We start from the raw sequence: 24,274 nt of genomic DNA, 5'->3' as shown, positions 1-24,274 counted from the left end.
CGTTCATATCTTACATCTCTTATCACAGGGTGTATAATGAGTGCAAGGCTCAGGCACTGGGAATCCTCTTTGGTACCCTCTCGTGGCAGGCTTATCTGTGCTGTTTACTATCCCCAAACAATTTAGGAGATATGTTAATGTTTGTCTAACGTTTTGTACCTCTGCTGCCTGTTTGAGAGGAGCTAAGAACAAGCCATGGTCAGTTAAGGATTCTGCTTACAAAGGAACTGTGATCTCCAACTCCTATTGCTGCTCAAACTGTGTGTGTTTGTGTATCCGGAGCATCATCGTGTACAAGGGAAATCCACTGTCTGCACAGAAACTAGAGAGGTAAAATCCAGAAATCTCTTGCTGTCCCCCTCTATTTAACTTTTGCTGTAAGTGCCTCCAGACAGGATAGAGAGAATCATTATTTGTTTTCTTTCTGGTGTTTGCTAGAGGGCTGCCAATATGTACGTTTTTCTCGTTAACTTCAAAGAAGTACTGCTAGTTAGAGGGAGAAAAGGAGCTCATTGATCCACGCCAGGGCTCTGCAATTGCCTTCTCAGTCCCAGGGAATGAATGTGCCCGTGTGCCTGGGGAAGTGACTGCAGTGCGTGTGGTCACGCTTGGACTAGTCTACAGGATGGGTGTCTACAGCTGGAAAGAACATTCCCATGTTGATGCTGTCTCATTTGCAAGAACGGCCAGTCAAATCCAACAACTCAACCAAAATGTAGTCTCGCAGTTTTATTGCAATTAGGGAGATCCAATTGAAGCGATTTCATAACTAACATTTTCCTCACCTTGTGGTTGTTACGTAACAGTGACAGGATGATCAGTCAAGCAGTAGGAAGCTGCCTGGGCTGGAACTGCTGCTGAAGAATATATGGGAAATCTCTACGGAGCGGCTAAAAATATCACCTAGGGCAGCCTCACTGAGCAGTGAAGCTACTGCTGTGTGGGCTTCAACACTTGTATTCTACGTGGATTGCCACCCGCTTCCCATGAGTTACGTGTTCCTTCAGGCTAAAGGAAGCTTTTCTGCCATGTCCAAAATTGCTAAAACACTTGCTAATGCAGCTCGTTTAGCCCCCTAGCAATCCCCACTCCCTCCAATTTCTCAATATTTCTGTTGTGCTGTGGGGTAAAACACAGGATATAATGTTCCAGATGTGCCCTTGGAAGTGCTGCATAGGGAGGAAGGGGGATTTTGATTTCCCTTGAGCTGCTGGCCACGCTCTTGCTAACGCAGCCCAGCTACGTTAAGTTTTACATTTAGTGCATTTTACCCCTCACGCCTGAAATAACTGGGCTACACTGCAAATGCTTTTGAATATGTCTCTAGGTGGAATTCAGGTCCAGGACTGACAGATGGGCAAATTCTGCTTAGAATAGGAGCATTAATGGTAGGTTGATGTTATATACAATTTTCTATCTAGATTTTTTGAAAAAAAAGAGTCAGAAAAAGGCATATGAAGGTGAGGACTGCACATGGAATGAAAAGGTAGTTCTCAGGCAATTCAGTTTAAAGAAAATATTAAAATCCACTAAAGCTGTTAGTTGTGTTGAGCTCCACTTTGGTAATCCCAGTGAATTAAAAAGTACTGAACATGATAATGGTACCTCACAGGTACATATGGCCTTTTGCAACGTTGGACTAAGCTGGGCAAGCTAACAAATACCGGGCAAAGATCCCAGCTGTGGATCAGAGGCATAAGGCCAGTGGAAGCAGCCGTGAGTGTGATCCTGGGAAGGTCAGAGCAGGGCAAAGTGCAAATGCACTTTGTTGGGATGGCAGATTTCTGAGAAGGGGAATATCCTCTCCTGCCATCTCCCCGCCAGTGTATACAGGGAAGTGAAACAGTCTCTAAATAAATAAGGGACACTCAGATCATGCCTGACCCTTCTCACCTTATCATCGGTCTAGCAAAAATTACCTCACAAGACCCTGAATTTCGACCAGCCGCATAGGCGGATACGTAACAGTGTTTTCCTTTCTGCTAAGGGGATGCAAATCTGGAGGATCTTCACTGCAATAAATGGAATTTATTCAGGGGAAAAAAAAAAAAAAGAGAGAGGCATAAGAAATAAAATTCTTCCTACGGAGTTCCTCTGGCAAATACCATGGAGTTACTGCTATGCCTTGATCACGTCTGTTTTCTTCATGCCTTTGTTTCTATATTCACACGCTCAGCAGTGAGTATAATTATAAATGCCTGTCACTTGTTTAAACAAATGCTTTGTTTGGCAACCTTTGTTTTCCTGCTGCTTCTGCAGCTGCGAAACTGTGTGCACAGTGTGTTAATTTTTTACCTTTGATGCTAGGTAAGTCTTTTTTCTAACAACGGCAAGGAGGAAACCAATGAATGAGATGCCAATCTCTTGTGGGCCAAACAAAACATGTGAAAGCAGTAACTTCCTTGGGAAACAATAGTAAATTAATGCTGATACAAAGGTAAAATAAGCTGCATATTTCCTGGGACCAAATGATTCTTCATAACACAACGGAGACAAGTTTACATGTGTAAAAACTGTGAGGAAGAAATACCTAATAGTGATTATGAAAAAAGGAGAGAGAAAGTAAAACAAATAAAGTATATTTTTATCCAATTTAGGACAACAACCAACAGGGCAACAGGATGCATTTCCTTCTATAAAATTAAAAAATAAAAATAATACATTAGCACTCTGAAGTTCCTATTCATTTTTCTAGGGGGAGGGAAAACAAGAATGGATTTGACCCAAAGCACATAAGTGCTTCAACAAGTTACCATGGATTAAGCCAGAATACACCTTAAAAGTTTCTCAGCTTTTCCTTGGTGTTTGCACATGTGCAGTCTCTTACCCAAGGATAAAGTGAGCTGCTTTACTAAAGGGGGAGTTACAGTGAATTGCTTGACATTTATTGCACAGATATTCAGGTAAGCACATTCCTGAAAGCTCATAGAGCTTGAGAGTTTTTGTGGAGCAACGAAACACAGGAGACAGTAAATTGCATATTCCAGACCAATGAAATGGTCGTGAATGCTTGTCACCAGCAGGAGGTTGTGCTTTATTTACCCTCTCTTAAAATGCAGTTTTGTTTTTTATTATGCTGCTATCTCTGATCTGTATACAGATTAATTGGGTCCTGCAAGTATGCCCTGGAGTTACTGTGACTGCTGCAGTCCCTCTTTATGACAGTATTACAAGCAGCGTATGGCAGTTTTCTGTTTTGTGTTGTTTTACCTGCAATGTCATTTGCTGGCCACGCGGAGAAGTCGGGAAGCTCCAAGCCCCAGCAGGTCATGAGCTAATATTCTCCGGGAGGGAATCTACTGATGGGAAAGCAGGGCATCTTCTGCACCGGATTTGGATTATGATGGCAGAGACTTTTACCAGCAGCTCTCCGCAACGCAGAGCGCACCGACGTTTGCATCATTGTTCTTCTAGCTGGGATCTAGGGGTTGCTTGAGTGCAAGCAGAAACTGCCAAACGCGTTGCAGGGCAAATCTGCGCAGCAAAGCGTGCAATAGCCCTGTGTGAAAAGTCACTTCATAAGTAGTTTAACCTGTGAACTTGCTAATCTGCTTGTGAAGGAAGAGAACACAGTAAGTTAATTAATCTATGGCCTCAGCTGAACAATTACAAATCTGGAAGCCAAAGCAGGGGTTTTCCTGAAGTGCCAGCTGGTAATTCCCAGACTCGTGACAACTCTTTAATACTAAAAGCACCGTTTTGAGCAGTTACTAGTAGCAGTTTCCAAAACAGGCCCTGTGCATGTGCTGCTGCCAACATACATTTCCCTGTGTGAAACATGAGACCCCTTAAGCACCTCTCTTGGAACCTGTCCACAACGTCCAGACAGATCAGCAGGAGGAAACTGGCTCCCTGGGGTCTGAAACGCTCTGGAAACAGGAGCTGCTGCAACATGTGCATTTTAATGTCACCCAGGGCTTGCACACGACGAGGGTGCAGAACCTGAGAGGGACCTTTCAAGCCGCCAGCCCAGCAGCTGAGGCAGCAGCTCGCAGCAGTTTAGCCGTAGGCCTGCAGGAGCTGGGACACACAGTCGCTTCTGAAGCAGGAAGGATTTAATTGCGTTCCTGGATAGCATTCATGGAGGACTTTTTTATGCAGAAATCCAAAAGCCACCAGGAGCCATGCTGAGGCTGAAAGATGAAGTCTGATGGCGCTCTCATTTGGGCACATGAGGATAGAGTACAGTAATCTTAAGAGCTTAACAATCTTTAAACAATCTTTAAGCATCTTCTTTCAGATAAATGCTTCTTATCGGCTTCTTTCAGAGCTGCTTGCAATCTCCCTCCGTGCGCTCTTTTTGTGCTTTTGTATATTTTTGTCATCCCCGGGTTTTCCACCTTCAACAGTCAACAGCAAATGCAGAAATAAAGCAAGAGAGGGGGAAAAAAAGCAGTCTGGTAAGCTGATTTGGCCAATTCCCACTTGGTGCCTGCTCTTCACTGAGCGTGGTGACACTTCTCCTTAGTATATTGACAGGTACACTCAGGTCACATCATTTTAGTGATGCGAGTTCACCCTTTGAGGAGGGAGAAATGGAAGGCAAGGGTTTGAGGAACGAGCAGGAAAAAAAAAAAAAGCGACGTGCCTGCCTGAGCAGGAAGGGGTTGCTGGACCTGTGCCAGGGCTGGGTTTGCTCCTCGAGAGGCTGAAACGGGTCGAATTACGGGAGAAAGAGGGAAACAGGGAGCGAGGGAGTGAGACGCGCGGGTCGGGGGCCTGTGGGGAGCCGGAGCGGAGCGCGCGTGTGGCGCGGACTGCAACTCCCGGCATGCCCCGCGCCGGCCGCGTGTACTACAGGTCCCGGCCTGCTCGGCGGAGGCGGGGGCGAAGGGCCGGCGCGCTGCCCTCTGGGAGTTGTAGTCTGCGCCGGCGCCGGGCAGGCCGCGGGCCGCGCCCCCCCCCCCGCTGCGCGTGCGCGGGCGCTCGGGGCCGGCGGGGGCCGCGCGGGAGCGGCGCGGCGGCGCGTGCGCGCTGCGCAGAGGGATATCTCTCGCGAGGAAGGACGCCATTATCGCAGCCGCTCGACAAACACCACGAGAATTCGGCAGCGCACACGGTAACCGCGGCGCCCCGCGGCCGGACGGATGGCGCTCAGCTCCCGGGGGGCCTCCCGCCGCGGTTACGGCCCCCGGCCCCTCGCAGCCCGCCGGCTCCTCGCAGCGCTCGGCCGCGTCCCTACCGCCCTGAGGCGGCAGCCGCGGGGAGGGGCCGAGGCGGGCGGGAAGGCGCGGGGGAAGGGGCGGGGGGGGCGCGCGCCGCCTCCCCTCGTGAGGCGCCTCCATCTCTCCTCTCTGAGGCGCCTCCGCGCCGCGACGCTCGCGTCGTCCCCAAGGACGGGGCAGGGCCGAGCCCGCCGGCCCCGGCGGGGCGCTCGCGGCCGCGGCGGGGGCAGCGGCCGCCCCGGCTCCGTGCGCGGCGCCGAGGGGCAGCGCAGCCCCCCGCTCCGCCCGCGAGAGGCTCCCCCCGCTCCTCACGCTGGTGGCAGCAGCGCCGCTCGCCTCCTCTCCCTTCCCAGTCCTCCTGTCTGGCTTTTTATTTATTATTTTTTTTATTAAACTCCTTGTTGAGTGGGAAGTTGTGCGCTTAGCCAAATATAGTAGTTTCATCTTGCTGTGTGACATACAGTTTATGTACCCGTTTATTTTTAGTGCTCTCGGGAGAAGATTTTTTTTTTTTCTTAAGGAAAACAAGCTCGGAGCGGATATTACCCACCAAGTGATGATTTGAGTTAAATAAGATGCTTTCAGGTTGCTGTAAAAATAGTTTGGAGGCATTTTGCTGCATTTTTTAATTATTACTTTTATTCCCTTCTTTATGAGATTACCTTACATGTAATACCCTGTTTGTGTCAGTCTTTCAAGCAGTGAAGGTAAAACTTGTCTGTAGAATCTCAAATGCTCAGGCGAGAGCTGAAAAAAAATACTAGTCTTAAACATTCGTTCATTAGTGGCATCTCTTGAAACAATGGTCTGTTCTGTTAGAGGGTGTTAATGTTACGTAAAATATCCAAAGAAATCCATCACAGTAACAAACTATTCTTAAAACGGTATGACCCCTGCTGTGTACACTAAGTGATAATCTTGCCATTAGTCATTTTTCATTAATACATGAAAAGATATTGGGAACAAAGAGTAGTTAATTTATTGAGAGGAATAATTAGTTGAATTTGATTGAATTTGGGCTTGGGAAACACAAACATTCGTTCTGAGATGAAGAATATTTTGCAATTCTTCTTTGTTTCATAATTCATTTATTGTAATTGCAGCTGGCCTTAATGTCTTAATTATCCGGCCATGTTTTAAGTTGCTGTGTGGTTACAGGGCAGATCTTAAAACTTTTAAAGAGTTTAAGACTCTTTGAACTGAGGAGCAGGGTCAGAAGCACAGCGGTGTGCAGCACTCCACAAGGAGCACCCCAGCGGCACATGTTCTGCTCCAGGAGTTTTCCCAAGACTTGTGTTTCTTGCATGTGGTGCTGCTCTTGGCACAGTGCGAGCTCAAGGTTTTACCCCGTCTTTATTCCGATCAGGTGCAGCAAGATGAGCTCTGCGTGGCTCATCACAACCAGCAGGGATGCTGAAAGGTTCACCTTGATTTCGCAGAGAGGAGCGCCCTGGCGTGGCGCTCAGAGCCATGTTCATTGTCGTGAATATACTCACAAGGTTTTAGATTGTGCTCTGCATCTCGAGCTTTTTCCTCATCTAAAGCCGATGCACAGCTTGTGCAGGAAGAATATAAATGCCTGTTTTTGCAGAATTTTTCATGCCCTTATACCTTGCCTTGAAGATTTGAAGTGAAATTCCTGAGATGATCTTAGAAAGTAATTGAAGGCTCATTTATTTTAAGAGGAAGAGGTGGGAACTTGTGTTTGTTTACAGAAGCTCTGACCCCAGAGATCTACAGAATCTGTTTCCGAGAATTGAACAGAACAGTCATAAAGGAGACGATGCTTGTAGGAGACGATGCAAATCTAATGATTAGAATTAGGACAACAGAACGTCTATGTATATTAAACTTCTCCAATAAAATTATTTTCATGGTTTTGATTTCCTTTAGTTTGAAACTCGGTATTTAGTTGTTAACTGTTGAAGTAATTTGTTTTCTGGTTTTTTTTCTTTTTTCATCAGATCTAAACTTTTTTTTGAGTAAAAATAAAAGAATAAAAGTCTTTAAAAGTCACGTCAAACACTTGTTTCATTGCAGTTTAAAGATTTCTAAAGGTCCTGTGAAGTGCTCAGTTTAGCATATTATACATTGCATGTGAAGGGCATTAAACAAAAGTGCACAAAAAGACTAATTTCTTAACCTTCTGCATCTGGAAGCTTTAAATAAACTAATTTTTGAAGATGTCACCTGTTGGGCAAAATTCTTTTATCTTGGTTTGTAACATACCCCTTAAGTGAAAAATACATTAAGTTTGCATCTTCCTCTTGGAATTACAGTATCATTATCTTGTGATTGAAAAAAAGAATGCATCTCCTCTATTCATTGTGTGAATTGGTAGAAGCTACAAAGAAAAACCCTCTTTCCCTTGTCTGCATACACATGAAGACATCTACTTATCTGTCTCTAGCTACCTATTGATATGTGTAGTCTATAACTGGGGGTGGGAGAGAGGGGTAAAACAGGACCAGACTGTAATAAGAATTCCTGAATGTGAAGAACTATTTGATCGGTCTTTATTTACGTGATGCTCTTCAATTTATTTTCATATATATTTTTGGTAAGAATTAAAATACTACCCTCCCCATGTTTTAAAAGAGTACTAATGCCTTTCAAAAGCTTGAATGTTTCCTTGTTTTCTTAAATGCCTGTAGGAAGTAAGCCTATGGATGTGGGAGCTGCACTTGTATTTCTCATAAGGTGTATATTGCTCAAGAGAGAACTCTGCTATTCAACATAGAGGACTTGATGGTTTTTGCTTTTATTCAGATGGTCACAGGTGTTTCTGCAGTATGTCCTCTTCAGAAAAATGCAAAAACGCTTTTGTGCCCTAATGTTTCTGAATAGCGTTAGGTAGAGGGTGTTCTGATTCTCTGTATGAAAAATATGGAAGGTAACGAGTGTGGGTAAAGTCGTCCCAGAGGAGTTAGGGTAGCTGGGTCGGAGAAGCGCATTCTTACTTCTGACCACGGCTGCGAGTTCAGTTTGATATTTGTACCCTGAACTTACTGATGTCATTAACTGTTTAGAACACATAGTATTCTCTAACCTAGGTTTCATTTTTCCAAAAATCAGTAATTTCCTTTTTTTTTTTAGTAGTTAAAAAGTTTAGCTCTTTATGCCATAACTTGGTATCTAGTTTTTGTTACTTCCATTTGGACACAGTGTTTGTTACATATTATGTTATTTTCGCATCTTTGAGACTGTCTAATAGAACGAAAGGAGATGCTTATTTCTCCCCAATTTCTCTTAATGCATTTTATTAGCTCAGTTCAGTTTTTGTTGGTCTGTGAAGCGAAATAACACTCAGTTTTGACAAATTAGCTATAAAATGTGCAAAATCAGCATTTCTAATTCAGTCTTTAAATTTGGGGGGCAAAAGTGTTATCCATGTCACTTGTATGTAGCATGGTTGCTACCTTGCTCTTTGCTGAGCCTTTCTTCCAGGTCTGTCTAAACCTGGAATCACTGCTTGGGTAGGATGGAAGAATCGTGGGCTCTGCAGGTCGTGTAGCTGCTGACACACACACCTCTCTGGGGCAAGAATTGATGCTAAGCCTTCACATGAGCTCCAGGACAGTCACAGAGCCTCGCAGCAAATTGCTGTGATTTTTCCTTTGCTGGGGCAGAGGTCTATCCCTGCAGAAGCTGCAGGATTTGGGGGCCTCTGAAGGAAGGAATCTGCAGCAAGACACCCGCCTATGCTCGTAACGCTTTTTTGGTAAACATTTCTTATTGAAGAGTTGCCTCGAGGGGTTGTCATTTAAAGTATAACGTGCCATCTGTGATACTACTGAACTGCTTGCATTATTTTTTTGGTGATGCTGAAAATGGACAATGTAATATGAACCCCGGGTTTCAGATGCAAAAAAATGAAAACTCTAATTTCCAATTTCCTTAAAATTTATCTCTCTGCTTTGGATTTTGACTGCATATTTTCAGTCTTGCAAAAGGGAAATTGACTTAAAATAACATTGCATGAATATGTTTTCAAAATAATCTGTTAACGAGTTCCAGGGTAGCACAGAGAACATTAGGATGCTGAGGGATGTTTTAAAGCAGGAGGGAAACTTCTGGCATATCTGCTTAATACTAAGGCAGTTCATGCCTTACAGATACTACAAATGCTTTTATCAGGATAAAGCGTGTCATAGGTGGTAAATATTCAGAAGTTGTCATTTGTTCAGTAAGTAAAATATAGGTATAATATTCAAAATCTCTTCCACCTTCTTTCTCTTGATAGCATCTGACAGTTTTATTTTTAGTTGAAACCCTTAAGTTTTCCTACTTCACACATTCTAAAGGGACTCAAATATTAAGTTAACACATTTCCTGTTGAACTACTACTTACATGCTCCTTGTCATTTCTAAATATCTAAGTAACTAAAAAGAAATAATGTAAGTTTTATATTTGAGCCTGACAGTATATGTATGTGTGTGTGTGTGTTTCTGTTTTTGTTTTTAATTCTTAAATAACACTGAAAGGAATTTTCGATTTTGATGACCACAGGTCTACATGAGTCTTGTCTTGTAAATATTTAAATATTTCCATGTTAAAAAAGGCCCAACTGTGCATTTTCAACACCTAGTAATAGCCTTTCTTATTAGGATTTTGCTTCGTAATAATGGATTTTAGAAGTTGGGTTTCTGACTATGTTTTATGCTGCCATTTAACTGCTCCTATTAGCAAAAATATTTATATACCTGTGGGCTGCAGTTGCGTGGAGTCAGGTGCAACTCTGTCTCCTCTCTCATCTCTTGGGTTTATTCCAGGGCTAGGCCTGAGGAACCTCTGCAATGAAGTTCCACTGCCCTTTCCCGATATTGAGCCTGTGACCCAATGAATTTTGAACTAGCAAATAGCATACAAATATATTTTACCTAGATTTTTATGTCTAGCATATTTTCCTCTGTCATCTTTTGGCAGGTTAGGCAAGAATCCTTAGATACCTTCAGCCATAAACTCTGGTGGTTATCTGTATCGGATAAATATCGATTTTAATCCTGGCTTGGTGGTGTACTTCTGTGTACCTGATGTATTGCTCTGCTGCTGCTGGTGACTGTCCTTTATGCTCAGTTGACAATAATCAAATCAAAACCGAGTCACAGGTTCTGGGCTTTCCCTTAACGATCTCTAAGTGTCAAATAGTAGCTGGTATCCAGGTCTGTTATTCTTCCTGTATCCCCAGAAACATTCCATTTGGGTTGGACCAGTAGTTTTACAGAAAATATCTAAAATGCTAGGATAACACATGGATTTTTTAATTAGGAAACATAAATGTATTGCATGTAGGCATAATGAATATTTTAGCTTTTTGACTTCCAATGGGGAATTGTTCAAAATCCTCAAAGTGATTTTAGTTTATGGCACTGGGATTTCAAAACTCTTTTTTTATACAAATACATAAACTTTTTATAAAAAGGAATGAAAAATAAAATGTAAAATAAAAATCTAATGGAATTTAAAGCTGATAGAAATAGTATTCTCTAGTGCTGCCTCTCATACAAATTTAGGGCAAAAGATTTAGGGATAAACCTTATTCCAAACGACGTACTGTTACCGGAGGGAACATGATCCCTTAACCCTTCTTGCATTAATCCATGTTCATGAACATAATGCAGATCCCTCTGCTGCAAAGGATCAGAAAAAGACTTTTCATGTGCATATTTGTAAAGAAAATGTTTGTACTGTGCTTGTAACCTTCATCCAAGGGGCTCGAAGAGAATAGACTTTCTCAGTCAGCTTCTCAGTTACCTCTGCAGAATCTTTGCAAATCTTTTGAATAGCAGTGGTAAAGTTCATTTGCTTTGTTGCTTTGCCCTGCTGTTTGTGGTGCAAGAACTAGGGCTGAGCTCTGCTCTGAACTGGTACCAGTTTCATTTCATAGCTGATGATATTTCAGCTACAGGTGGTTTTCTGGAATATTCACTTTCCAAAAAGAATTCCCATCTCAGCTTCTCAAGGAAGGCTCTATGAAATGTCTAAAAATTAGTGTTGTGTCCTCTCCTGGCTCTCTGTCACACTTGTATCAGTGTTACAGGTCATGTAAAGAACTAAAAACTGTTTTCAGTAATTCTGATTTTGCTAGGCAGTGGTTTGACATTCCTCAAGTTAGTATGAACAATTAAATACTACAGAAACACAGGTGAGAAAATTGGTTACTTGTAATTGATATTCTTTGATACTTCTGTTTCTCATCTGTGTTCCTCTGCTGCTTTCTACTCCAGGAAAATGAGCATGGGATTAGCTCTATGCAGGATGCGGTGTGCAGGGCAGGGAGAAACTAAAATAATTCCCAATTTCAAATGCAGGCACAGTCACCCAAAGCTAAAAGGACATCTGCACTAGTAATTGCAGAGAGCTCCAGCCATGGGTAGAATTTATTTGAGAATGGGAGAGACTTTTTGTTTAAATAATAGGAAACTAGCTCTGGAAGTCAACTCTTAAATACCTGAATTTTTTTTTTTCTTTTTTTTGGTAGCTGTTATCAGTAAAGATTCTCCACCTAGTGGATGAAAGCAATAAAACAACGTGGCTGCCTCTGGCTGTGTGTACTGCATTGATGGTTTGGTCAATTCCTCTTTCATATTTGCTGGTTTTTAGCCACATGGGTTGTGCTTGCAGTTAATGACTTGTACCCTGTGTAATTTTACAGTGATGCAGAGAACTCACCTCTACTTTAGAGCACTTTATGTATATCCAGTCCATATGAGTAGTTTCATTAAGTTCAGCAGGATTATATGCCTGGAAAATAAATTTTACAGAATTTGTTTGCAAGTGTAAGGGCTAAGCACATAAAAGTACTTATAATAGATGTTGCCTTATCTTTCCTAGCTCATTTGGACATAATTATATGAAAGATGTGGGTCGTTTGCACATGGTAGTGGCAAGAGTGTTTATTCAAGGCCCAGAGAGAGTTTGTACTCGAGTTGCTGGTGTGTCCTGCCACACACGCCTTCCTGCTGCTTCTTGTGCTAAAATATGTTAAGCGGGTGTGAGTACGTTGGAGAAAGTGACAGTTGTATTTTTGTTCATTTGCTGTACATGTGCTAGGACTGTAGCCAAGGGCAGTGAGTGAAAAAACAGCCAGGGAAAACTTCAGCTTTGTAGCTGGTAGAGTGCGAAAAAGGGAAATACTTCTAGGAGTAAACCAATAAAACTGAGATAATAATATGAGCTTTCATAGTGACGTCTGAGAATTTCTGAATTCGTTTGCTTTTAAAAATGTGATAAACTGCCTTCTTGTAAGAGTTTTCAACATCCTTTATTCCTCTTTCTTTTTTTTTTTTCTGTTGCTGTCTCTGTTTTCCAGCTCTGCACTGGAGTCCATCAGCATAGCATCTCTGTTAGCCTGTTTATTTTACATATCTATCTCCAGATTGTTATGGCCAGTGTCCTTTCCTTCCCAGATCTGGAATGTTTCTGTACTGTTCTGGGAGGACAGGCTTTTTTTCTGATCTTTGGCTGACCCAGTCTGCTGCAGAAGTGCAAAAGAGCATTTTTTTTTTTTTCATTGAAAATAGTTTTCAGTTTTATATTCTAGCAAACTTCAGAGCACTGCAGCATAAAGCAGGCTTGTAGTTCTTGTATTTACAGTGTGTCTAGCCCAGCATTGTGTTAAATTACTGTTTTTATTATGTTGTTATTCATGTGTTACAGTATGTTAGCATATGCAGCGATACGTTTTGTTGGGGATTGTCCATTAACTTAGGAAGGTCCCATTCTGGCTGCCAATTGAAGTAATATCTTAGAATAAGAGCCAGGCTGTGGGATTAAAGAAATTTTCTAAGCCATGGATCAAGACTTCAGAGCCTTGTTGGGTTCAGAACCCGCTAATACCTGCGAATAACTAAATATAGCAAAGTTTATGAGCTTTCTATCCATGGGCCTGCTCAGTGTTTCTGCAAAGGCGCTGCAGACTTGGCAGTGCACAAAATCTGCTAGGGTTTAACCTGGCGTGGTGGCTTTGCTCACTTGGAGCGCCTTTCTGCTCCCTGTGCGTAACTCCCTTCCAAAGGGGATTAAACTGAACTGCACAAAGGCACTTTGCTGTGGATTGTACTGCTCTGTATAGACACTGAAAGCGCCATGCTCCTTTCCTGCACGGACAAGGAGTGCGGGAAGTGGAACTGAATTAATAAAGGCAGCAGCGTTAATGAGCACCGTGTCCTCTACGGAGCCCCGCGCAGCCAGGAGAGGATCTTTATGCCGTAAATCCCTCTGCAGCGTAAGGGCACTTCACTTCTGAATGAAGTTGCCCTCACAGGGGATTACTCGCCCTGTGCACACACATGAAACACACTCTTATCATTAGGTTTCCCTTTGTAATCTGGCTGTTTTGGGAAACTTTTGTAAGTGTCAGCAAATCCCAGCTCTTTTTGAGATAAGGACCTTTCCAGTGTTGTGTGTAGATTAGTCTTGGAAAAGCAGTCTGATTGGATAGCGGGTTTGTAAAGAAGAATATATGTTTTCTAATAAAAATCACATTTGAAAAATGTACTTAATTGTTCGTTTAAAGGAAAAGTGCAATAATGAAAAGGGAAAATATTAAAAGCTTTCTGGAGTTGGGACAAGTAAAATAGAATATTTCAGATTTCCACAATCAGAAGACTTTTTTTTTGTCATTACTGTAAATTGAAGTATTTTAGACTTTTTTTTAAATAAATATATATATATGCAGAGAGATAATACAAAGAAATTAGTCAGGAGAGCAAATAACTGCTCAAATAAGAGAAGCTCAAGTAAACACTCTAAATGGTCTAGAGTTTTGAAAAATGTTTTAAAAATACTGTTTTCCTCACCAATTAGTATGAGAGAATTTATGTGCCTTTGTGTATGTTAACAAGGCATTGGATGTTTCTGGTTATATATTTTGGGTTGGTGCTCTAGGATTTTTGAAAACTCATCAGATATTCAATATTTTGGGTTTGTTACCATGGGCATACTCGGAAGAGTTGATCCAAATTGTTTTAAAGTAGATGGATAAAATTGCATTGAACTCGTGTGTGGCGATTGATTTAGAATTCAGGTGGCTTTAATTTAATTTTGTTTACTTGCTTACAAATGTTAATATATTTAATTAGACAAGGGGCACTTTAATTGTACATTAAGTTGTTAAGTGTATTGCTTGTTAGGGACTGGCAGATGTATTTGGGGCATGATGTGGATCTGCTGCAAGTTCTTTATCCTTACTTGCCTCTGAGGAGCTTTTCTGAGTGAACTAGCACCACAGCTGTGGTTGTAGTGTCACCAAAAACGGGAATGCACCTCTCAACACCAATGTAGTGTTAAGGAGCAGATTGGCTTTATTGCAGCGCTGGGTGTGCAGGGGATGGCTCCAGCTATCGTGCACACCTAAGGTGCGCTTGCTGAAACTTTTATTTCTCTATTATCTACATATGCATTAAACTCTAGGACTAATCATACACATTCATCCTATTTCCTGGATCTAATTACAATCTAGCCCACCCCCTGCACCCCCTGTCCGTTTGGTGGTCTCTGGTGGCTTTTGAGACCCCCGGTGGTTGTCTCGCTGTGTCCCCTCGATGACGACCCTGAACTCGCTTCTATACGTGGCCCCATTCGGGCTCAGGGGCCCTGTTCTGGGCCTGCTGCCCCATTCCAGTTCTGTGAAGATACGGTGGTCCTTGGCTTCGTCTTCAACCGGTCTTTGCTGTTTTGTCCATATCCTCTCGTGATGCCCCGGGAACATCTGCTGTTTTGTCTGTATTTTCCAGCGACAGCAGCAAAAACATGTCCTTGGGTGCATTCTCTTCTGGGGTTTCTCATAACAGTAGATATGCGCTACACTTTTTAGCTGTCCTTTTGGGCTTTTTTTCTGGTTAATAAAAAGAATAATGAGAAGTTTTTGCTCTTATTTTAAACTCACGCATAAATAGGGGAATATTTTTTAATTTTTGATGGGTGAGGAAATAAGCTGTATTACTTGCTGGAAGATTTACTACCAAGTCTGCTATTGCTTATTGATGATCGTTCTCTTTTGGAACCTCAGGACCACTTTCTCAAATTTTGGAAGCGTATTTTTCCTTTGGGCGTCAAGAAGGCAGCTAGCGCAGTGTGTTTGCTCTGCGTGATCATTTCCAGTATTCACTGTGACCAAACATTGTCTTTTTGGTAGCATTTTAATGCATGCTGCTTTCTAAAAGGGACTGGTTTTCCGATGGTGAGGTTTCATATTAGGGAAGGCTCCTGGAGCAGGATTTGGCTCAGCTGGGGAACAGGAGGGCACTGGAAGCAACTCCCCAGCCCGGGACAGGAGGTGTCAGACACATCAGACGTGAACGAGGCTTGAAGGGACGCAGGGCTGAATGGGAATGGAGGTGGGTGGAAATCCCTCTGGTCCAAAGCCACATCTTAATCTGTTTTTCAGTCTCTGGTTTGGATGGGAGTTGAAGGAATCTCATCCAACCTTTTAAAAAAGCCCTCCAGGAGAAGCGATGAGTGCAGCGCAGATCCCCTTCACTAGCTCGGCAGGAGCCAGGGCGAGCTCGGCCGGCCAAAGCCTCCTGTAGCGCGTGCGTTACTGAGAGATTTTCCGTTGTCTGGGGCACGCTCTCTTCCCAAGCCCCCTTCCCAGATAATGGCAACTTACTATAAAATATTGCTGTCCATCCAACATCCAGCCGCTGGCTGGGGAACAGGAGTGGGCACGTTTCATGGAAGTTGGCTCTGCCTGATGAAGTTTATCCCTGCCTTTCTGAGTTTCTGTCCATAGTGATATATTTTTTTTCCCCCCTCCCTTCTTTCAGCTTAATATTTGTGCCAGGACTATTTCAGCATTGACTTCTTAATGCCAATGTGTGTGTGTCTGTGTGTGTATGTGTATATATATATATATACATTTAGAATTAATGAGGAATAGGTTTTCATCCAGAAGAAAGAAAGGGAAAAATGAAAAAAGCTAGGAACATATGGCAAATTTCTTTTTTTTTTCTTTTCTTTTCTTTCTTTTTTTTTTTTTTTTTTTTAAATGTTTACCCTGAGGAAGTGTTGGTAAATACTTCAAATACAATATTAGTGTAGAAGTTATTGCTCCGGGTTTGACTGAAGTTTTTCAAAGATGATAAGCTAATATAATTCTAACTTCAATCTTGTTACCTTTTATTGGACTTTGACCCGCGGTTTGGAAAGCACAGTTGGGCCACTGCAAGAATTTTCTATGACAAAATTCTCAAATTGGAAGAATATTTTATTTAAATTGCAACAGCCATTACAGTTGAAATGCCCATTGTACCTCATTTGGTCATATTTCTTAATCCACACATTTAGCATTAATAGCATGTACATATTTTTTCCCCTTATGTTTTGATACAAGAGTTCACAGAGTTTGGTGACAGCAGAAGTCTCTTTTGTTCTGCTTATTGGCAATGTGCTCTGTCCTGGTCTTGGCTAGTGGCCTATGAGCCGTGCGCGACGTACTGAAATGGTAATAAAATTTGTTTAAATGGAAATAAATACTGAAGTTTTGCAGACCTATTGCTGCGTATGTGTAATAGCTGTTCTGCTGATCGTAGCCTGGCCCCCGTTTAAAGATCATCTGTGACAGAATAGCTGAGGATTTTTCCTGCTTTATGGTTGAATACCTTCCTGCTGTGACCCAAGACGTTCGAGGTGGAGACATAGGTCAGAAGTTGGAAACTATTTTTCATTTGTGTTGAGAAAACTTTACTACATTTCAATAACTTGTTGTAATAAATGAAGTTTGGAAGGCTAATATGTGAATCAGACAGAGTATTAAAGTGAGCTTAAATGCATTACAAATCCTTTGGAAGTGATTTATGAAACACTAGCGTATTTGTGGCTGTAATTGGTTAAAATGCAACACGCCAAGTATGAGTGGAGCTTCACTCTGTGTAAATAGACAAAGTTTCAAATGAAGTTTTGTTCTGGTTCGTTCCTTTAGAGTCTTTGGAGTGGAGGATGCCTTCCTTCAAGCGGAGGGCAGGGTTCTCCAGCGCTGCGTACAGTATGTGACATTATGAAACAGTAACTCCAGCACAGCTGTTTTATTATGTTATGACTGGCCGGCTCCCAGGATTTCTCAGAAATGGCAAATACAATTTGCCAAACTGGCACCCGCACGCCCTGACGCGTCGCCAGGTTTCTTGGGCGTGCTGCCGCGCTCCGTGAAGTCCCACCAGTTTTCACCAGCAGCAGTTTGGAGCGACTCGGTGCTGGCAGCGCTGTTGTTTGGAGTAAACAACCGCGATGCTGCGGGTGTCCCCCCGGGGAGGCTGACGCCGCGGCCCCGCACAACGCGCTGCTCCGTCGCGCTCCGAAGTTCCGCGCTCCACCTGTCTGGTTTAATGATTTTCCTGCCTCCGAGTGGAAGAAGAGGAAAATCTTTATGCAGAGTTGGACTGGATTCAGTGGCAATGCTAAGGGTTGAATTACCATTTCCATTGGTAAACCTCAAATTCTCTCTCTTTTTTTTTTCTTCAGATTTAGAAAAAAGAAAAATAAACTGATCTTTGCCATTCACTGTCCATCCTTTTGTAAACCATGGGAACGCACAGTGATGAATGGTACCTGTGGTTATGATGACGTTTCCCAGGCTGAAGGCTTCTCTTAATGCACTGCTAAACAACCTTGGTGGAGAATCCCAAAGGAGCAGGGCTGAGAAATATTTGGCTTTAAGATCAGGACCATATTCTGAAAATAGGTTCATCAGAGTTGGGCTGTGGTGAAAAAAAGAAACAGGCAGGTTCAATAGCCAAGAAAAAATACTAAATTTTGCTCCAAATCTGGTTGTAATTAGCTGCAGAAAAACTCCCTGGACTCGCAGAATGTTTATGAAGATTTTAGAAACCTGTTAAAATTCATATGTGGAGGTTCTTGTGTTCATATAGGTCTGCACAGATTGCAGTAATTACAAAGCCAGCGTGTTTTGGGAGCTTCGTAGGCTAATACAATATCAGGCCTTGGAAGTGTGATCACTTCCAAGAACTAAGTGATTTGTAAATTAAAAGGCTGCAATTTAGGAATACTCTTGTATATTTTTAAATCTTAATCAATTTAAAGAGGTTTTCTTGTAGGTTTGGTTGGTTTTTATGCTGTTGAGGTGCCAAGTGTCTGAGGCTAAATGCTTTCTTTATCCATTGGGAAAATGCAGGAAGGTTGAGCAAGGCAAGCTGCACTCTTGTTTTAGTCCTAATATAGGACTGTCACTTAGAGGGTGCTACAGGTCGTTCTGCCCTTGCCTCTTTAGAGCTGTACCAAATACAGGTAATAGCACCTGATGGTCACATCTGCATGTTACTTCTGCTAGGAACTAGATTGCAATTTATAACTCTCACAAAGGTGATTTCTAGAATCTTGTTTACATGGTCACAACTCTTGGTTGCTACCGATTCATCTTCAGTTTGAATCAGTGTCCAATATATTCAGTGTTGTTCTCTCTGTCACCACCAGTCCCTCTGAATTGCATCTCCTTTTATAGAAGAAGAATCAAAAATAAATGTGATATTGATATATCAAATATACCTTTATTAACATTCTTCTTGATGTTATTTTTCAGGATTGAATGACTTGTAAAATTACTTATTTGGGGGCCTTCGGTGGTGCTTGACTGGATATTGCTGCCTGGTTCTGAATGATGTCAGAACAGGATTTGGCAGATGTCGTTCAGATTGCGGTTGAAGACTTGAATCCAGATAACCCAGGTACGGCAGGGAGGGTGTAAGGAAGAGCACACACAGACCCATTAAAATGGGGGAAAGCACTGCTGTGCTTTTCATAGAAATATAAACTGTGCTGCAAATATTTTCTTCTACAAGATGGACTCATCCAAGCTGTATACAAAATTTCAGCAATTTTTCTTGCATGTCTTCAGTATTTTTCAAATTTTTTTTTGAATTTTCTTTAAAATACTTTTTTTTTAGCAGTAGTCCAGTTCTAAAAATCTATATTGAAATAGGGTCTCCAGCAAGCTTTAGTTCAGAACATTTTCTCTTTTAGACTGTCCCTCAAGTAAGACCTTTCACCCCTCCATTTTGAATCTTTATTTTACTGGTAAAACATATTTTTTCATACATTAACTTTTCTGTCTGTACAATGAAATGACAATAAAATTGGAAATTGTTTCTGAAGGAAAATATCACAACCCTTTTGAGTGTTCATTTAATGTATTTTTGAGCCTTGCCCACTTTTATTATAGACTATGACCACGATTATTTTTATTTGCAGTTGTTTTGGAAAATCATGAAGTGACAGATGAAGATGTGGAGCCTGCTCTTAAACGTCAGCGTATAGAAATTAATTGCCAGGATCCATCTATTAAGGTTATGATAATTCCTTTTTCTGTTTTTATACATAATGCCAATTCAATTATCTTTTTTGGGGAAGAAACAGTAAAAGCAAATGATGTTACAAAGCAAAACAAACACAGTACTGGGATTACTCTTACTTCTCTTGTAAGCATTTGTCTGATCGTTGTTCTGGATAAACTTTTAAATCCTGATGATTTGATCTTCCAGCACAAAATCAATACACAAACTTGTATATGCAACATAAAACTTAATTCAAAATTAATTCCTGTGGCTTAAATGCCACTATTTCTACATTTTTTCTTTTGAAAAAAATCAATGACCTGAAAGATCCTGTATTCTTGAAACTGTCACAAAAATAGAAGCTCTGTATTAGGAGAGGGCTGGAGCGGCAGGATTGTAAAAAGCTCCATGTGTGTAAATTTTTGCAGTAGCCAGAAGATGGCATGGTTGCTGTTTGCAAAGGAGAATGTGTCCAACATCATCTTTTAATGGCCTGTTATTGTTACGTCTGCTTCAAGAAAAAAAAAATTGCTTAGGAAAACAGCTCTTGTTTATTTTCTTTTCTTGATTTGCTGCTCAGAAGTAAACTACAGTGAGTGTTATTTAATGTACCTGAAATTATTTGTGTTGATATAATTTCTGCTGTAATCATCTGAATTTATCTGTTTGGACATGAAAATATCTTATTTAACTTCATCCAGCAGGATGCTTTCATGGACTTATCCTTTTGTTTTAAAATATATCAAATGAAAGGTTTTGGTATGTCATTTTAAGTTATTTTGTGGTCTATGAAATCATACTAACAAAGTGCTTAGGTGAAAATGTGTCTGGCTTGGATGGTTTGGCTTCTAAATAAAGGACTGGAGGAATCTGAGAATGCTGAAATGCTCCAGAATGTCATCAGTTTTACACACAGATGAATTCTGTTACTAGACACGTTGCTAGTACTTGCTAGTACCTTTAGAATTGTTCTCTGGTTGCATTTATCTGGGACTCTCTGTTGCAGAGGTCTTTTAAAACACTTTCTTTTGTGCTCTTCCCTTTCTAGTCGTTCCTGTATTCCATTAACCAGACAATATGCCTGCGACTGGACAGCATCGAGGCCAAGCTGCTGGCCCTAGAGGCGACCTGTAAATCGTTGGAAGAAAAGCTGGACCTTGTCATGAACAAACAGCATAGCCCCATCCAAGTCCCCATGGTGGCAGGGTCTCCTCTCGGCGCTACGCAGACGTGCAATAAAGTACGATGGTAAGAAAAGCACAGTTACTCCTCAGGGAGCTTTTTGAAATAACCCGAGCCCATTCCTCTGGCGTCATCAAGCTCCACAGCTTTCTGTATCGCTGTCAGGAGCTTGGTATGCCTGTAGGAATGTAGAATTAACCTTAAGGTAAGCCCTGTGCCAGTTTCATGACGTTACTTCTAGCTAGATGAGACGAAGCGCGTCATACTGGTGCGTGGACAACTTGCAGCAATTCCACATTTCTGTTTTGACTGGAACCCGACTGATTCATCCTTCCTCTGGAAAAGTTGCATTAAATATTTTAGACAGTTTTTTTTTAGACTTGCTTTGCTTTTATTTATGTGTCTGTCTAATGATTTTATAACTGCATTTCTTCAGCCCTCTAATTATTTCTCCTGTTTTATCAAACAATATAAAGTTTTAGTTTTATGTGCTCGTTTTCTGTAATCTCTCAGCAGAATAATATCGCAGTTTATTTCTGCATTACAGACCAGGGGTGGAAAAGATCTATTAAATAATCTAATCCACTCAGTGCAAAAGCATATTTGACCTGGAATACCTTCATGTATGTGTTGTCTAATGTGACTTTTGTTATCTTAAAATGATAGACACATCAAGAGTTATCATGTAGCTTATTCCAGAGTTTTCAAGAGTTTTTTTTATTGAATAACATTTTATTCAATTCATATTTTTATTAACCTTTTCCTAGGTATACTTCTGTAAATAATTCCTTTTTATTCTCATAACAACTATGGAATGTTGATGCATAGATTGCACATTTCGTACCATTCTAGTGCTGACTTAATTCTACTTTTGTGAGTCACTTTCTCCAGCTTCTGATCTTTTTCATTGCACCCTCTGGCCTTTAATACCTGAATGTTATTCTGAATATATTTTTCATGTGTTTTACTCAGTATGCTATTCCTGGTGCACTAGAGCCATATAGAAGGAAATTACATTCTTGCTTTATGTTATGTAGGATACATCCTTGTGAAGTAAGAGAATGCAAACAAAGTACAAACATGGCCTTTTCCTGTAAGGCCACTACTTGCTTGCTGTCTTGTGTGTTTCCCTTAGTCCTGTCACTTTTATAACAGGTATTTTAAGATACAAAATGCATCTCAAGTTTATAATTGCATTTCAGTTCATGCCGTTATGAAAGAGGATGGAACATGATCTTATTACCATAAAAATGGAAAGCTGATTTTACAGTAAGAAGGATCCAAAGGGGTCATGTAGATGAATCTGGCACAATGCAAACATGTCAGCCTGTTATTGTTCATTGTGATTACCTGTAACAGAGTCTCAGGAGAAGGGGGGAAAACTGATGGCCGTGAAACAAGACCGAGAGGGTGGCAGTGTTGTATTTCAGTAAGTTGTTCCCTGGATGGCAGTCCTGAACAAGCCTGGTTTCCTAGAGGCTTTTGTGCTGTGTTCTCCACCATTGCACAGGTTCCACGTATGGTCTACAGCACCCTCCACTGCAGGGTCGGGAAGCCTTCCATGCACATCCCATTATCTCCTGTCCCGTCTCCCATTCCTTCCTGATTGCCTAAACTCTAAACTGTGTAACTGCTGACATTTTGTCCCAGATCACCTTTTTGGGGAAATCTAGCTAGTCGAGAAACATGGAAAGTTAAAAGCCCAGGGGCAGTCGTGTGTTAGCGCTAGCTGCTGTGGGATGCTAGGTGAAAATCGTTAACTTTCTGTTCATGGGGTGTTGATTTTGAGCTCAGCCTAACCCAACCTCAGGTTTTGATAAAGCTAAAAGTCACTTAACATCTTTCAGGCCTTTGTTTTGTTGTTGTTGGATTTTGAGGAGTAAGTATTCAATAACAGTCTCATTTTCTTTGGAAACAAAACGAAGATTTGTATTAGATAATTTCTCAATGTTCAGAGGGTGTTACTTAAAAGTACGTATTTGGGTTTACCCATAAAACCATAGTGTTAATACATGGGATTTTTTGTTTCTTTTATTTGGAGGCAAGTGTGTCAGAGGGCCTCAAAACTGGTAGGTTGGAAGGAAGGAGAACCTTAGTTTGAACAAACAGAATTGTATTGAACTTCGGAGCTTTAAAATAGCTAAGAACAGTAGCAAAATAATTAGTAAATTAGGAATGGGAGTACGTGTATTGTTGCAGTGCTCTGAGTCTTGTCTGGCTTGTTCAGTATGAATCCTGCTTCTCTGTCCAGGATGTGATTGTGTCTCTTCCTCTGCCTTCCGCGTTTCCTGGCAATAGGACTATAAAAAAAATCTACTTCTGTTCTTTATGAGGTTCTGTGCTGGTCAAAGAGTCCAGTAGCTGCTGAAACGTTTCTTGCATAGCAGGACTAGTACAACAGTTGTTGGCCTCTCAGTGTGGCGGCCTCTCAGTGTGGCAGCCTCTCATGTTAAGTTGGAGATTTAGGATGTGCCTAGGTGATAAACTGGCAAACCTATTGAATGACAGTGCAGCTAAAATGATATTGTTTCAGCTAACTCTCCCTTGTTTGCCTTTTTTTTTTTTTTCACAGATATTTTCTGTAAATGTTAAATTGTATAAATTTACTATTTGTCTTTAAAGGTATTATTTTGGACTTTTTTTCAGGGGCAATTGATATATTTAGAAGAAAGCAGCTTTTGAAATGTATCAATTATGGAGAGGATTTAAAGTTAAAATTGGTGTTTTCTTTGTACATAATCATAAAAATGTTACTGAAGAAATGGAACTTAATAGAGTGGAGCTTCTCTTTTGTTTAGATTTTTCTTTGAACCTTTCTTATGGTAAATATTGGCCTCATAAATCTGATCTTTTTACCGTATGCATTGTGGCTAACTGATCGAGTGCGCTGACATGGAGAGGGAATTTCGTGTATTTTTGTCTTTAAGGGAGACTGGAGGGTTAAATGCAATGACACTTAACTCTTGCATGAAGCCTGTTCTGCTGTTCTTGAACAGGCCTTGCTCATGTTCGTGGCCTGGAGATCAGCTTAGGAAAATGGAGCTGCTACAAATGGTCTTGGTTGCCGTTAGCTGAGTTTTTTGGTAGGTTCCTTGAGCTTGTTTTAGAAAACAGCATTTGCCATGTTTGTATGAGCACAAGCTCTTTTATATACAAAACGAGGCTTGATGCAGGTTCACAAGCAGATGGGATGTACAAATTGCTTTATTTTTGTCAGTGTAGATTGTTGTGTTTTATCATTAACATTAATCAATAGGGTGTGCTGAGTGTTGATCAGCGAGGTTTGTTCTTCTGCCTTGTCTGCAGTGTGCCAGTTGGCGAGCTTGTTGGCTGCAGTTTTGTCAAGTTCAAGATGTGCATATCTGGTGTGTGACTGTTTGTTTACAAGTTGTTTTTGGTTCAAGTAATACCAAACTTAAAAGGGAGAGGATTTTACATGAAGTTGCGAAACTGGAGGAGAAGAAAAAAAGAAAGAAAAGGAATTATAGGATAACAGTTCTGCATTTGGCTAAACTACTGCTGCTTCTGCATAGAGTCCTTTAGAGAGGAGGAAAAAAAAGTATGAAAATATTTGCAGGAAATCTAATCAAGGTATTGGTATTAAAAATATACCTAGGATCCTAAGGAAAAGTAATTAC

The 24,274-nt window shown here is 41.3% G+C and overlaps 1 protein-coding gene across 2 annotated transcripts in view; it reads left to right on the top strand.

The window, feature by feature from the left end:
- Positions 1-4,968: 4,968 nt before the first annotated feature.
- Positions 4,969-24,274, top strand: part of BANP (BTG3 associated nuclear protein) — a 129,508-nt gene continuing 110,202 nt past the window's right edge. For both annotated transcript variants that reach the window (XM_088526256.1, XM_088526255.1), the window contains exons 1-4: positions 4,969-5,059; positions 18,704-18,848; positions 19,372-19,466; positions 20,503-20,702. In XM_088526256.1, the coding sequence (XP_088382382.1) occupies positions 18,779-18,848; positions 19,372-19,466; positions 20,503-20,702 (365 nt within the window). In that variant the 5' untranslated portion in view covers positions 4,969-5,059; positions 18,704-18,778. The remainder of the gene's footprint in view (positions 5,060-18,703; positions 18,849-19,371; positions 19,467-20,502; positions 20,703-24,274) is intronic.

Source organism: Tinamus guttatus, unplaced genomic scaffold (assembly GCF_059628265.1).
Source record: "Tinamus guttatus ecotype Peru unplaced genomic scaffold, ASM5962826v1 Tinamus_guttatus_pri_ptg000244l, whole genome shotgun sequence".
NCBI lineage: Eukaryota > Metazoa > Chordata > Aves > Tinamiformes > Tinamidae > Tinamus > Tinamus guttatus.
The sequence above is the reverse complement of the archived record's forward strand: the minus strand, read 5'-3'. Positions and strand labels throughout refer to the sequence as shown.